Here is a 16,897-nt window from a genome sequence, read left to right as displayed (position 1 = left end):
TGATTCTCTCTCATCATTGATGTTTCTATCTCTCTCTCCCTCTCCCTTCCTCTCTGAAATCAATAAAAATATCTTTTAAAAAAATACAGGACAATGATATGGACAAGCCCTCCCTTCCCCCTCCTCACTCTCTCCTTTATCCAGCAAATCCTTGAGTGTCCACTATGTGAATACTAGCCCTCCAGTTTTACTTTCTGATTTTTCTGTGAAGCTAGTAACATTAGTTTCAGTCATCTTAAAAAAGAAAATACTTACCTGATATGTTTTATAGGTATTTAGAACATATATCCTAAACCAATTTTATTTTTTTTAAAAATATTTCACCACTGTACACATGGTCAGTCACTTCACCTCCTGTCAATTTGAAAAATAAGCTACTATTAGGTAGGATTCAGCTTAATGTTTTTAGACCAAACATTTGTTCTTTTGTGTCATTTGTGTATATATTTTGGTGGTGACATTAGGTGTTAAGTAACGAAGCAACTACACTATTTCATTTTCTATGTGGGTTGCCCTTTGCATGTGAAAATGGGCAGCCCTTATGCAGTTTGAAAGGTACATCCTGAGTTGCTCTGCCACCAATGGAGATAAATCAAAAACCATCCACACTTTCATTGGCAACAACCACTGCAAGATGGCCTATCTCTCTCTCCCTCTCCCTTCCTCTCTGAAATCAATAAAAATATCTTTTAAAAAAATACAGGACAATGATATGGACAAGCCCTCCCTTCCCCCTCCTCACTCTCTCCTTTATCCAGCAAATCCTTGAGTGTCCACTATGTGAATACTCGCCCTCCAGTTTTACTTTCTGATTTTTCTGTGAAGTTAGTAACATTAGTTTCAGTCATCTTAAAAAAGTAAATACTTACCTGATATGTTTTATAGGTATTTAGAACATATATCCTAAACCAATTTTATTTTTTTTAAAAATGTTTCACCACTGTACACATGGTCAGTCATTTCACCTCCTGTCAATTTGAAAAATAAGCTACTATTAGGTAGGATTCAGCTTAATGTTTTTAGACCAAACATTTGTTCTTTAGTGTCATTAGTGTGTATATTTTGGTGGTGACATTAGGTGTTAAGTAACAAAGCAACTACACTATTTCATTTCCTATGTGGGTTGCCCTTTGCATGTGAAAATGGGCAGCCCTTATGCAGTTTGGAAGGTGCATTCTGAGTTGCTCTGCCAACAATGGTGATAAACCAAAAACCATCCACACTTTCATTGGCAACCACCACGGCAAGATGGACGGGGAGACTGAGGACAAAGTCCGTGACCAGCACACAGAGTGGCACTAACTACTGGTTCTCTCAGCCCCTCAAAACCTCCGGGAGTCCACCTGCCATGCGCACACTGCTCTGCCACCAATGGAGATAAATCAAAAACCATCCACACTTTCATTGGCAACAACCACTGCAAGATGGCCGGGGAGACTGAGGACAAAGTCCGTGACCAGCACACAGAGTGGCACTAACTACTGGTTCTCTCAGCCCCTCAAAACCTCCGGGAGTCCATGTTGATTAAACAACGCGCCCACCTGCCATGCTCACACATAGGGGCTGATTTCTCTGCATTTAGCACAGTACTGACAGGGAACGCCGATCCACTGCCACCTGAATGTCTGCCCTGACTGCCTGTTAGTCATCACTGGCGTGGCAGGTAATGAAATGCAAAAGCAAAAGTGGGCATCCTACTCCCCTTTTGTGAGTCACTGGGAAACATTTTAATAAGTAGTAATACTTCACTTGGTAGAGTCTTGCAATAACTCTCTGCTCAGTTACTAAAAATACCAAGTAAGCCTGGATTAATATTTCATCTCTCCTCAAATCAAAATTTGAAAAGGAATGTTCTATTGTCAGTAATAAGGTTGGTGGGTAAATACTGCAGAATAGGAATAACAATACCATATGTTAGATCTGTTATTAATTACATAGAATCATTTGCCAGTTAATGAATTAGCCTGAAACCCCCTATACTGCACATTTAAACATTTATCCTCTTTATGACTTTGAGATGCAGGAGAAGCAAAAGAATTTAAGAACATCTCTGGTGGTTTAAAGAGTATCGTTTACTTCTCCAGTTAATTACCTTTAACACATGAATCCCCAAGATCACTTTTCTTTCCTTGGAAAACACGCAGCACATCAGGGGAAGGGCCTCACAGAAACAAGCATTCCTCCTCTCACACCAGGTGTAACATCTTCTCAAAAAACCACACTGACTATCACAAGTTGTCCCCTCTGGAAACCCCCAGTGATTCTCCAAATACAACCCTTCATTTGCTACCTCATTAACTTCTTTAATACTCTGGGTTTCTGAACTATTTAAAAAATAATTCGACAGAAACCACACACAACCTGCGTCTGGCTCACTGCAGAAGCAAACAGGGCGGTCCACCTGACCACAGTGATTCACTAGGAAGAGTGGGACCAGTTAGTTGTTCATTAAGCCCCCAAACCTCTGTGCAGTTCACGTACAGGATCAAAGCTGGACCGGACCCTCTTTTTCATCAGCACTGTGATTGGAGAACTATGCTCACCTGCCACAGTACAGCATCCTGACAGGCAGTACCTACCTGTGAGGTAAGTAGGAAGGTGTCTCTCTCCATTGCATACCCAAGAAAATGAGGCGATGACACATGTAATTCCATAAAGGGAAAATGTGAAGTAGCTTGCAAAGGACCAGGACATCCCTTCTCTCCCCTGAGACAGTGGTTCTCAACCTTGTTTGCACATTAGAATCCCCTGGGGAGCTTTGAAACAACATGCCAATGCCAGGTCTCCAACCCAGACCACACGGCCAACCCAGGCCCAGGAAATGCCTGGAGGCGGTGCCTGGGTACCAGTGTGTTCTAAAAGCTCTCCAGGTGACTAAGCAAAATAAGCCAGTCAGAGAAAGATAAGTATCACGTGATCTCACTCATATGTAGAATCGAATGAACAAAATAAAACTGATGAACAAAAACCCAGAGACATAGAAGCACGGAACAGACTGTCAAACTTCAGAGGGAAGGCAGGGGAGGGTGGGTGGGTGAGAAGAGATCAACCAAAGAACTTGCATGTATATATGCATAACCCATGGACACAGACAATGGGGTGGTGAAGGCCTGGGGTAGGGGGCAGGGATGGGCCAGAAGAGGTCAATGGAGAGGAAAAAGGGGGGATATATGTAATACTTTCAAAAATAAAGATTTTTAAAAATAATAATGAAAAATAAAAGCTCTCCAGGTGATTCACATGCCCAGAGCTAAGAACCACCATCCTGTAACCTATAGATGTTTAAAAGGTTGTCATTGGCAAATACCAGTTTTCTTTCTCTCGCTTCCGTTTCTTCAGTGGCTTTGCTTAACCAATAGGAAAGTGGAGGGGACAGGGATGACAGAGAGAACATGGACACTACCACACCAAGTATGTACTTGGTAGGGGAAAAAAACCCCATAAATAAGCCCAATAAGAAAAATGATTCAATAAAAATCAAAAGGAAAATACATTCACAAGAACTAAAAGCCAAGTTCAACACATATGTGTTTACACACATTGCTATATACACCATGTTTTGTCTGTTTTGTTTTACCCCTCTCCCCGCAAAAAAGAGCAAATTTTCAAACAAATAACTATACATAGGCATGTGTGTCCCAAATGTCAGGAATGAAATGCTAAGGAAATTCTTTCCAACATCTGTGAGTAATTTTGTACAATACATCATTGCTCCTATGCATGCACCTTAAAGTAGAAAGATCAGAGTAGAATAACTAAACATCCAAATGCAGTAATAGTTTTTCTCTCCTATTAAGTATGATCTGAAACCCACTAATGATTTCCAGAGGAAGCTGCTCGGGAACACTTTACTCCTGAGCACAGTTTGGTTCTCAGCAACCAGACTCCATGCACTGGCAGGACGACGAAGGGGAAAGTCTGTGACTAAAAGTGTCTGTGACTAAAAGTATCCTCCCTCAAACGAGGAACTGCAAGCACAAGAAAAGGTTAGGTCTTTAGTGGGGATTTCACATTCCAGTCTTGCAGTTCCCCAGCACTATCCAAAGAAATCATGAGAACACTCAATATCCCCCCAAAGACTGCAGAGAGAAGCTCTCCAAATTTCTAGGATCTTGAAACACACACACTTATACAACCTTCACACACGCGTGAATGCACATAAATTAGGTTTGTGAAAAACACTACGTTCTACAATACCCTCCAAATGACAACACCAGAAAAGAGATTTTATTCAACTCAATCTACAGGACATTAGTCAAAGGTTACTGACAGTTTTATAACTGCTCGACTTGCTCTTTGTTCAAGAAGCTCACGCTAGAAAACTATGTGGCTTACTTTCTCCTCCCCTGCTCCCCAAACCCAGCTCCTTCAGCTCTCCAAAGGCATTTGCTCTGTTTTGTTCTTTGTCCTTCCCGAAAGGGAAAAATTAACAGTCAAGTGGGTTTAATTTTTAAATTGGTACAAGAGCCTTAAACACACTGTACTGAGGGGAAAATGCAAATGGAATGCTCTTGGAAATGGTTGCACATTAAACACACATCTTCGGACCTAGGCCTTTATTGAGACGAGTTCTTAACTTCTGTGGAGGTCAGAAGTTTAGTTTATCCGGCAAGAATGACTCTACTAACAGCTCCAGCTCCTGTTGTCATCACAGTAAACATCCATACATTCCAAATCCTGGAAAATGTGAAAATAAGGCTGGAACGGCCCACAGCTCCATGACTGTGTGTGAAAAGCTTCCCCAGCCATCAGGCTGCCGTGGGAGTGGAAAGACAGCCAAAGGGAGGGATGGATCACAGCATACAAAGCAGGTCCACCAGACTCAGGAGATTGAATTTTTCAGAAGAGGGTGAAATGGAGAGGAGATATATATATCTCACTACAACGTAACAGCAATAATGATGATGTTGGATAGTCATACTGTAAAGCTCTTTAAGCTCATGTGCCGACGATCAGAATTCCATATCAACGTTATCAAGTTTTTAAACGCATATTTTTTTTCTAAACAATCCCATCTTTTACTAGAGGCTAAGGTTAAAAGTCAAAACCCAGCAGACTTCTAAGCAAAGTGGACAATAACCCAAGCCTTACAGCTGTTCCAGAAAGTCTGTGGCTAATTTTACAACATCTACCACCCAGGGAGGTCACACTGCAGGAATGCGATCCTGGCTCACACTGGAATAAATAAGCGACAAGCGCTAAGTCACAGCTAAGTAAGTAGTGGAAGACAAAGCTTCACCCCAACGAGTAAACTATCCAAGTACAAGAGAATCTTACTTTCAAGTTTAGGGAAACGTACAGCCCTTACTCTTTCCAAATCTTTTTTCTGTTCCTGAAAAATCAGCACCTAAACGAATGAACTGTGACCTTATTGTGTCTTAAGTCCTTTTCTATACATTTCACACCAGCGGACCAGTTTGAAGCCCTTGGATGTCACCTCTGCTCTAGGGAAAATCTAAGGGGGGCGAAGTATTCGCACAGCCTACAGAGAGGCAATGAGAGAAGCTTGCGCCTCACCTGGAAACCCTCACACTGGATGGGGTCTGAACAGGCAAGAGGGCTGGGGAAATTTTAATTCCCGCTCCTCTTATATCAATCCCTCCTCATGTGGTTGCACAGTGCTGTTTTTAAATGGCTTCCCAGTTCAAAGTTCAAAGGAGGATGAGCACCCAAGCCCCCAAATTTTTTAAAGCCAAAAGTAAATTTTAACTATCACTTCCATTTGAGCAAACCAGAGAACTCCTCACATCTACTGCTTTCATTCCATCTCTGGTTCCTTCTTGGATAATTAAATCTTTATTAATCCTTACTGACACTATCTACACATGTTTTATCTAATGATGAAATATGTCCTATAAGAGTATATTTAATGTAATATGTAAAACAAAGAATTTTCTAAGAATTTGTTTTTCTATCTTAAAACAACTTAAGCTATTTTCTGCCTTCAGATAATTGTTTACACCTGTCACCTGATTTTCATTATTTTTATTCTCTCCTTTCATTCTCCAGTTTGTCGCTATTCTTAACTATTCTCTCAACTACTTCTTTCCCAATAATTACTCCCAATATAGTAGTCCCTTTTCCCATCCACTCAGCCTTTTTTGCATATATTTTATTTTCTTTCCTTTAACTTTCAGCCCTCAATTTTTCACCCTGTTATAGAAGATCCTAAATGATGATTTTGAGTCTCAGACCCTTCTTATTACCCTCACCCTTGTCCTTTCCCTTCTCCCCAAAGACCATGATATTGACAACAGTCACCTCCTTTATCGTTGACCAGTCTAGCTTAGAGGGAAAAAGGTTCCCCAGTGTCTTCCTTTTCCTCTGTTCTCCTGGTACAGTCTGGCATGCTTCTTCCTTATCTTTTCTATTCTGCCACGCCCCAAAGGACAGCTCTCTCTAGTTTTCAATGAACTGTTGGCCTCTATTAATGACACAGGCCATCTGAAACCCGCTGTACTGGATGATCGTGTGCTGCAGACATGGCAACCAGGGTCTGGATCCACTATCAGTATGGCGTAAGTCGGATCTGTGTTTCCAGTAGCAGTGATAGATTAATCTTGACCCATTTCTCTTGCACCTCACTATGACTCATGGACTGCATTTGCCAGATGGCCTGCTGACTTAAAGAGCAGGGAACGTGCTGTGGTCTCCACCTGGCCATACAAGAGAACTGACTAGCTCACCTGGGGCTTAAGCCTGTGACCCTGGCTTCATGTGAGCACCCACCAGCCAGAGCCACATCACGGTGACGGCCTCCGATACACGCAAAAACCCTGGCTCAATTCAGAAGGTAAATATAAGCCTCAACAACACAAAAGACACCACATCAGACAGACAGAGCAGTTGGCACACCAAGAAGAAAAGAAACTCGAGATCTACGTCACTTTCTAATTTCCATGACACCTCTTAGGGGAAAGGGTAACCCTCACCCTGCTTCTCACAGTCCTTCCTGTTAGCACTTACAGTGAAAAGCCACTTGCAGGGACACCTGAGTCATTCTGAAAGTAAAAGCAGTCATGAACAAAAAGACAAACAGTTATTTCAACAAAAATCCAAAGAGCATCAAAACCACTTTTCTTTCCTCTCTCAATACCACAAAGCAAATTCCCCTTACAGGTGGACAAAAACACATCACAGGGAAGCCGGCACAAGGAAATATATAAAAATAAATTGTATTTACCTTCTTCTGTTTCGTGCCACACGATCCCTTCCAAATTCACACTGGTCCCAGGTTCACAGGGCCCGAGACACTCGGGCTCTGTCACTACTCCAACTTCACAGGTATTGACACCCACGGAACGAGTCCGCACCAAAAGCTGTTCAACCGGGGCTGCAATATTGGATGCAGCCGGGGAAAAGTAGGAGGGCAGAATCTGAGGCGTGAGACTGCTGGAAATCGGCGGTGGAGGCGCTGGCACTGTAAACAGGGGGTCAACCTGAAAGACAGACAGGCTTACTGCAGTGGTGCTGCTTGCTGTGAGTTCTTTTCAATGCAATCTGTTTACATCCCGTCTAGAATACATCACCCTTCCAAATTCCATTTGCAATGGTAATATGCTCTGAGCGTTTTAATGGTGCCAAAACATAAAGCAGAATAAGAGTGAGCATTTTCTTTTTTTCGTGCCAAAGAAAGCAACTATCAGAGCTCTAGCTTCCTGAAGATTAGCCAGGCTTTTCGTGTCCTTCTAAATTCACCAACAGACAAACTTTAGCCTCAGTAGACGTGAATAAAATATGCTTTGCAAAATTAGGACTATTTACCACTTGTAATAAAATCTTATTTTCAAAATGACAGTATTTTCCAAAGGAGAAACTCCAATAACCACCATATATGCCTCATTGGACATCTAAGCAGAGGAAATGGACTAAAATTGTTTTCAAAGTACTTTATAAATCTTAATGAATTAAAGTCACTACTAAAATACATTAACTTACTCTGTCAAATACATAAAATGCATAAACTTGGTTATATACACACTGAAACACATAAACTGGATATTATTAGCATGTATTTATTAAGCATCAACTCCGAATTAAGTGTTCTGCTGCAAAGTTCAGGAGAATTCACATAAACGGAGAAATAAATGACTGTGCCCAACATCGGCAGAATTTCAGTCTCTTCAAAGCACAAGTCCTGTAGTGGTTGAACTTGTAAAGATAGATCCCTGATGAGTTCAACGGAGACTCTGCAGCCCTGTCTCTTTAATCCAGAAAATGAAATTGACAGCCAGCACAAGACCTTGTGATACCATGTCTCCTGTGCACCCCTATCCTGAGAACAGTAAAGGAGCTCTTCACCTCAAAACATTTGGGCACCTGGCCAAAATGAAACCAAAGGCTATGCACATACTAAATAGGTAGGTCACCAACCAACTCATCCATTCATTGGACACATTTTAACAACTATTATGACTGCTACACAATAGGTTTGGCCTTGCTGATAGGTTATCAAATGTGAAAGAGCCACATGCGAAAAGCATGTCTGCGCCAGGACTCCAGGTCCCCTATGTCGTCATGTTGCACACAGACACCCTCTACATATCAGGAACAACACCTTGCATATTTTATCAGCTGGGCTAGAAAGCTGTATGTATAAGAAGACACATAGATGGTTGTTTTGGTAAAATGCCAGGTTAGTCTGTTGTACATATATTCCAAGTTAGCCTTTGTAAGAAATCGACACTTGGCTACAGACATAATATTATATACTCTTTGTTGTTTTTTAAAAAAAAATGCAAGAGTGCATTTCAAGATAAGTCACATAAGAAAATGTGCTCCCTAGTTCAACAGCTGAAGCAGTCATCTGTGTGGCCTCCTTGTTCATATAACTGTGTGAGCTATTTCTACAGTTTGCATTTCACTAAAATGATAAAATGACGTTCACTTGCCTGAGTGATCCAAGATGCAATAGAACAGCCCTTCATCCAACTGCATGTTAAAGAAACTTAATTTCCTGCTCTCAAAGCTGCCATAAAACTTCTTTTGCTCCATGTTTTTTATTGTTCTTCATTCTTGATCACAGAGCCCAAGAAAGAAAAGCATTTAACAGCCTCAAGCCCCAGATCTGGTGATTTATGCTTTCGTGTAAATGCAGCTTAATGTGGATCAAAGTTCACACTGATAGTTCCTATTTTAAAACCAAGCTGACAAATGAAGAAAGAAGTTCTGAGGGAGGAAATTTAAGGGTGAGGGGAACCAATGCTTCCTTGTGGTCTTTATTATGACTAAAAGATTGCGTGTAATTGGAAGAGCTTTCTAGAATTAAAAAAAAAAAAAGAGCAAGGAAACTTATAAACTAGCTACTGCACTTGTTTCCCCAATGTTTCCAACAAAATGTAAATTTGTATAGTTACTTGTAAACTGGCTGTAATTTAATGCTACACAAATAAACTGAAAAGACTAAGTGGAACAATATTCTCAAACTATTCTTTGTATCACTAAATCGACAGTCTTCATTAATTTCAAGAGAAAAAATTGTACAAAAATTGGATAAACAAGAAAATGAAATAAAACAAAAGAGGTGAGGAGTCTTGGAGAGCACCAATTCTCTGATCAGGACACAATGGGAAAATGTGTACAAGAGAGGCTACAGAGCCAGGGCATGTTAACACTAGGATTTGGGCCCCAACTCTGACACACTGATTAAGCTTGTGATTTTGGAGAATCAGTTAACCTCAATGAAGCCCATTTTCCTCAACTGGAAAATGTGTTTTTTGGCCTTCTAATATTAATGACAAATCCTATCACAGCAATTTCTAGACTAAGTCCTTACATCCATATAACTCAGCTTCTGACTACATTTGCATACAGACACTCACATTTGATAACCTATCACTATTTGGGATATGTATGTAATTCCAAAGAGCAAATTTCTAGAGAATCTAGACGGTTTGTAGGGAGAGACTGAGGTATCCTGGGCCTGCTAGCAAGTTAACTGTGTTTATTTCCATCAGCACAATCCAAAGCAATGAAAAGGTTTAGTTCATGATGTTCACAGAAGGGACATTGGAGCCCTGTCCCACATGTTTCCAAATGAGAAAGCTAAGGTTCAGAGAGTTTGACTGTAAATATGAAGCTAACCTAACCCTAAACAGTCCCCCAATGTGGTAACAGCCTAAAACCCTTAAACTTGATAGGAAAATGCAATAGGTAATAGAGTTTTAAAGATGACTCTTTACAAGTGAATTTCTCTCTTAGTTTTCCCACTGCACCGGCTTCCTCACAGTCGCTCAATATTGCCATTCTCATAGGCACAGGATCACCATGACCAGTGAGAGGGGGAAAGAGAACTTTTCTCCATTGGGATTTCAGGAGTTGGAGTGAAGAACAAAGACCACCCACATGGTCTGCTGGGGGTTCCTCTTCCCCAGAGGTCACCTTGGGAGAGGGCGTAGGGAATTACAGCCATCCCCGAGATGTTTTATTTGGTAGGTTTGCTACTTTTAAAAACCTTCCAATTATTTCTTTTATTTTTACTTTTGCCAATACAAAAAATTAGGAAAATATCTGAATTTCCATTATCTCTTAACATCATCATTGAATGTGCTATGCTCAGCCCACATTCCTCATGACATCAACTGACAGGGCCGAGCCTCCCTTCAGCCCGCGTGACCGGGCCAGGCACAGCAGCTGAGTTTGTCTCCCCACTTCCCCCAGGAGACAATCCCAGAATGCTTTAGGTAGAAGGTCATGTAGCCCAACTTACTGATTCTAGAGAAAAATGTGACCCCTATCTGTACGGGGCGATAAGTTATCCCCAGTGGCAGCCTCCTACATGCAGAAACTTTACAGCAGGCACTCAGGAGACACTCGGGGACAAAGAAAAAGGTGTGGGTGGAAAATAATGCAGTGTGGCCAACTCTTTCTGCCTGTGAACGCCCCCAGTGGGAGATGTTCCCCCCAACAGGTTTCAGTTCTCTTGTGTATCTCACGGTGGCTAACACAAAACCACATGCACCATATGTAAAGCAGGATTTGAGAGAGTTTTTAATAGTTATTTTTGCCTTCCACAGAAGATCAACTCCACTGCACCCTGATTTCTCAGGTCACTGATCCCCGACACTGAACCATAATTTCTTCAGCTAACGAAGTTAAGACAGAGGGTAGCAACAGTTCTCACAAGGACTCCTTCAAGGGAAGAGGCAGCTTACACTTGGACTTGATAGTGGTGGGCCTTGGGGATGTACTGGGTTCAAATCCTGGTCCTGTCGTTACTTGCTGTGTGGGACCCTGAGCAAGCTACCTGGCTACTCTGGGCCTAAGAAGTGGGAGTAAGAATAACATTACTCACATAAGGTCACAGTGAAGACTCAGTGAGATAATTCATGCAAAGTGAAGGCTCAGTATAGTGCTCAGCTCAGAAACAATGGTTTGTGAGGGAGGTGGGGGGAGCGGGGCGGGGAATGTCCCTGGTTGGATTGTACAGTTCCCTAACTCTTCACACAAACTCACAAAGCTCCTTTTTATGTCCTATTATGTTTAACATAAATCTCTAATCCCCTCCAAATACATGGGTAAGAGCAATTAAAGTATGTTAAATGTGTAAGAAAAAGGGCTTAACCCTGAAAAGCTCAGCCTGGGGAAACACTCCTTTCCTAAACTGGCATCTGGTCAGGTGAGCCCTACACTTCTGCAAAATCCCTGCCCACTCGTCTCCCATTGCACCCCGTTATCATACACTGCTCCCCCCAAAGTCTCCTTTTATTCACCTACACTCAGATATCCACCCGATAAATAACTTCCACACACCTGCTGTGTGCCCGGCACTGTGCAGCCTGCTAACAAAACAAGAGTGGGCAAAACTGTGGCACTAATCAAATAAGATCATACAAACACAGCAAAATTACAGCTGTAACTGCAGACACGCACCCAAGGGCAACCAGCAACATGTGGGGGGGGGGCGGTGCAGGGTCCGTCTCTGAGCTGGAATCTAGCTCCACCTCTAGTGACATAAACTCAGGCGAGTCCCTTGATCTCTGTGGAACTCAGTGGCTTCATTTGTAAAATGGAAATAACCCCTGGCTAACGCAACTACCACATGAGATCACCCAGACAACATTAGCTCAGGGCCCAGTACAGAGCAGCTGTAATAAAATAAAAGGGACTGCCGTTGTCAGGGTTACTATTATTACTACAAACATACTTGAGACCTGAACTAAAAGGTAATCAATAGGTGTTTTGGTCCTACAAGGCCAAATGCTAGGCTTTGCTACATTCAAAGACAATTCAAGAGAGGCGGTTATAGACACCTTTCTGGGAGGGTACCCTAAAGTAGCAATAATCACATGTTCCGTGAAGAAATCAGTGGGGAATTAGTAGTCAAATAACATGAATAACTGAGATAAAAAATGAGAACAGAGCACTGGCTGGTTTTAGCAATGGTTCCTTTGTCAACGCCCTTTTCTGTCATCTTGATGGGACACTGATGTAGCCTATTACAGCCCAAAAGAGGGAAGCAGGAAAGCAGCCATCTCCAGTGGAAAAAAAAAAAAAAGACCCATAAGTCTAACAGCTGGTGGTGGCAGCCTGTCAAACTGAGGAAAGTTAATGTCAAGAACAGACGCGCGGCAGTCTCTCACTGTTATTTTTGCATGATTATTCCCAGGTGTTGGTGCACGCTGAGCAGTAGCCTGGCTATTTATCACTCCAGAGAGCCTGGAGCCTGGGAGTGGGGGAGCAGGGAGGGAGCGAGAGGTGGGGAAGAAAAGGTTATTTACACAGATAGCGGCACTTAGTGTGTGTAATCAGAGGGCTGGGGGAAATCTGCGGCGAGATTCTGGCAATATTTTCTCTGTTCACCTTATTTCAAGGGCTCCCTGAGTGCTGATGAGCCTGGGGAGCTGATGGCGGCGGCTTTGCATCACTGGAGCAGCGACTGTGTGAGCCTGTGATGGCTTCCAGGACCCAGACACTGACAGCAAAGGAGGAAGAGCCGCCAGGGCCAGGCTGGGGGTGCTCCAGTGGGCACTCCTGCTCTGTTCAGATCCAACAAACAGCCAGTCAGGTGGCTCAGGGACAGCGAGTGCTACCAGGCCAGCGAGAAGGGGAAGCCCATTCGTTGGGGCAGATCTGAACCCTACCGGGGCCTTGCCCCAGGTTTCTTCCATCTGTGACCACAAGGCTCCACGTCTTGCTATTAACCCCTCAATCCTGGAGTTCTGAGATCGCCAACAACCACAGTGAGAATGGCGTTTTATTTTGCTTGGTCAATACTTTCACATTCTATGAGCGTGCTGGGGCACAATTACTTAATGCTCACATTTTCTCTATACCCTGGTGTTTGGCTGTTTTATGAGATTGCCCACAGCCTCCTCTTTAATTTAAAAAGCATTAGACAGAGACTGCACCTTGTGTAGGGGAAATCCCCGCTCTTTAAAGGTGACCACTGCTGCAAGTCTGGCACTTTGCATTTTAACCACCCTTTCTGTCTGACGTCACCGCCTCATTAGCAAAGCAAGGGAAGCTTAAAAGACTGTTTCCTGAAGCACTGACCTTTTCTCCATCCTTGAAAGACAAACCTGGAACAACCAGATTCGGCTGTCCCTAATTCTCTTTCCTAAATGGAGCAGACTTTTCCCTCTAGAACCACAATCAAAGCGATGTGTGCTTTCCAGCTTGCTTTGAAAACAATACAGGCAAATCCTCACTAAGGGTCCACTGTGTACCAGGCACCACACACTTTCTAAGTCCTTTAACTCTCATAACATCCCCATTTTATAGAGGCAGAAACTGAAGATCTCGGAGGATGGGCAAGTTATCTAAGGAGCTGAAATTCAAGGCCAAACCCCACCGAGTTCAAAGTGCATGGGGCTTTCTTATATATAAAAAAAAAAAGTAACAGTATCAGCAGCTACTGTGCAACACAGGCAGTACAGGAGAGGTTAGGTTCTACTGTGCATTCTTTCATTCAATCTTCACAAGATTGTCAGGAAAGTGCTATACAGATGAGAAATAAGAAACGGGAAAAGTAACTTTAAAAGGTCATTTAGGGTCAGTGGCTGAGCCAGAATTTGAACCCACATCGACGTACACCAAAAGCAAGCTCTCCGAAACGTAAAACAGAACACACGTTGGAAAGAAACCTTCCTCCTATTTTTTGACCTTTTCTGTATGTTGGAAGCCACACACACCTGTGTCACCTTTTATTGCACCATGTTCAAAACCGTGAACCTCAATCGTCCGCTCAAATACTGCAATCCCTTCAGAAGCCGCACTTAAAACCTCAGAAGCCACACACACCTGTGTCACCTTTTATTGCACCAAGTTCAAAACCGTGAACCTCAATCGTCCGCTCAAATATACTGCAATCCCTTCAGAAGCCTCGCTTACAAACCTCACTGAAACCGAAGCTCAGCTTTGTCTTGTTGTCATTGGTTTAAATCATCCCATTCCAAAAGCTACAACCATGTACAGGACTGGGAAATTATACCACTATTTTCCCCTTCAGAAGCCGCACTTAAAACCTCACTGAAACCGAAGCTCAGCTTTGTCTTGTTGTCATTGTTTTAAATCATCCCATTCCATTGTTTTAAATCATCCCATTCCAAAAGCTACAACCACATACAGGACAGGGAAATTATACCACTATTTTCTTTTTCTCGTTCCCAGGTGTGAAGACCAGAGCCTGCCCTAAATAAAAAGCCAAACGTTTAGCTGCTCAAGTGCTTTTAAAGGCTTAGCCTCTGACCTGGGCGAGCTCGGCCTGGGGATGGGCCAGGGCTCTGACCCCAAGGCCAATGGGGCCAAGACAAATGCTTGCATTTCCAGCCAGAACTCCAGCCACCCCGAAATCACAGAAGGAGAGGTGGCCTAGGGAGGTCACAGACCGCGAGTGTGTCACTCCAGAGGTGGCCCTACATACAGGGCCCGAAGCAGAGGCACAGACGGGCCAGCCACCTATGTTAAAATATACTTTAAACCGGCAGTGACTACTTTCCACGTCATCCTCTAACAGTGACAGTTTTGCAAAGCAAAAGAAAAGGTACTGCGTATGTAAAGACCGAGTTTGATGAAACGACTCGACTCTGTCTTAAATGTATTTGGTTGTTTTGAAGCCAAACCAAATCCCTCCCTGGGAGGCTCTCCCTGAGTAGGAGCTCCACAGGAGCGTGGCACGACGGAGGTGGCGGGACATTTCCACCAGACCACGTCCGTTATCACATGCTTAGCCTCACTTGTGCGCTTTGAAAAAAAACCTGTCCTGTTGCTGAGCCACAGACTAATCATCTGTTTCAAAAGTGCCACTGACATCTCCCAGGGCTCAGGGAGCTGGGTGTGCTTTAAATAGTAGCAGTAAATGACCCGTGTTTTCATATCGTGTTCATAAGGGTTGCCTGATTTCCTCTCCTTCTGCCTATTTCCAAAGCCGCTTAAAAAACAAAAACCATCCACAAATAAAGGAGACTGTCCTAAAGGTACTAAACACATGTCTCCTTGAATTTATCCTTTTCGCGCGACCCTTTACTTTTGCACAAAGGGGAATTCCTGGAAAGTTTCACACCAACCCCATATTTATCCGTTAGATCTGGTCCCCAGACCTTAGGAGTGAAACTTGACTCTGGATTTCTAACTGTGGATTTTGCACTGATACTAACAAATCAACCTCAAAACCTCTGAATACTTGAGTCTCTTAGTAGATCCTGGACATCAATACACTGCCGGTGTTTGCAGGACTCTAAATTTCTCCTGAAATGAGGGAAAGATTGGAGGCCTCTCACCCTCACTCTTCTGGACACAGACATGGTTATAAGAAGGGAGATTGGCGCTGGGGGAGGAAATAAAAGCCTGTTTTGATTTGTTTGGGGGAGAGGAGAGTCACCTTATTCCTAATCCTTTCTATTCACAGCACTTCTTTACCTTACACCATGAAATCTCATTTGCAACCACCTGAATGGAGTATTTTAGACATTTGAATTATCAACACAAAACACGCTGGCCCTACAAATAACAAGGAAGTGCCTGGGTCACATTGTGCGGGAACGAAGGCGGGCCAGCCACAGAGGGGGCAGTTTGGACCCCCTGCCCACACACTATCTTGGGACCGTTCACTCCCCTCTCTGCCCACATAAATGCATGTCTGAGTCACAGCATGCATGTCTTCTCTCTCTTCCCTCCAGGACTCCTAAGTGCAGATTCTAAATACTGATCCATCTCAATAAAGAAAGCTTTGGAATTTTAATTTCATAGCAAATCAAGCCACCCAGTAAAGAGCTCCATAGTTTATCACGGAGATCAAAGGTTACAGAGGGAGACAAAATCAGAGTCCTGCTCCCACAGCCATCGACATGCCCATGTCCAAGGGCACCTTGGAGACACTCAAGGTCACTGGAGTGTCTGGTTCTTACAGCTCCATGAGAGCAAGGGTGGTGTTCTCATCTGACTTTGGAGGATCTCCTGGGAGGGATGGTCATGACCTCTACCAAGTTCTGTACCATAACCCAAACTTTTAAAAGCTTCTTCTGGTGAACCGTCCCTCCCCCACCCAAAAGCTGTTCCCAGTCCCCAATGCAGTCCTGCCCCTGAGCACGGAGCCGACCGGGCAGCCAGCGGAGGTCCTTCTCCAGGGAGAGCCTCTCCTCTGTGTCTCACGCCTCCTCCCAGACATTTCATCCATAAAAACATGGGGGGGCGCGGGTTCACTTTTCATTTCACAGCCTTCTGTGCTGCCTGAGTTTTGACACGAACACATATTCCTTTCATACTGTTTTTTAAGACTAATTTTTAATTAAAAGATGCTAAGCCATTCCGCTTTAGAATACAAGTAACCAAACGCTAGTGCAGACAGGAGAAAGCGCGTGATGAGGACTGTCATCTGGACTCCCCATGCGGAGGCCCTGCAACCAACAAGCCAACATGGTCCAAGGACCTCGTCTGTGCGACGGGGGACAGTGCACGG

General features: G+C 43.4%; 1 protein-coding gene across 5 annotated transcripts in view; it reads right to left on the bottom strand.

Annotated features, from left to right (window-relative positions):
* ZNF608 (zinc finger protein 608) overlaps positions 1-16,897 on the bottom strand; it is a 113,886-nt gene that overhangs the window by 54,933 nt on the left and 42,056 nt on the right. For all 5 annotated transcript variants that reach the window (XM_014547326.1, XM_005875845.2, XM_005875846.2 and 2 more), the window contains one exon: positions 7,184-7,439. In XM_014547326.1, the coding sequence (XP_014402812.1) occupies positions 7,184-7,439 (256 nt within the window). The remainder of the gene's footprint in view (positions 1-7,183; positions 7,440-16,897) is intronic.

This window comes from Myotis brandtii, unplaced genomic scaffold (assembly GCF_000412655.1).
Source record: "Myotis brandtii unplaced genomic scaffold, ASM41265v1 scaffold470, whole genome shotgun sequence".
Lineage (NCBI taxonomy): Eukaryota > Metazoa > Chordata > Mammalia > Chiroptera > Vespertilionidae > Myotis > Myotis brandtii.
The sequence above is the reverse complement of the archived record's forward strand: the minus strand, read 5'-3'. Positions and strand labels throughout refer to the sequence as shown.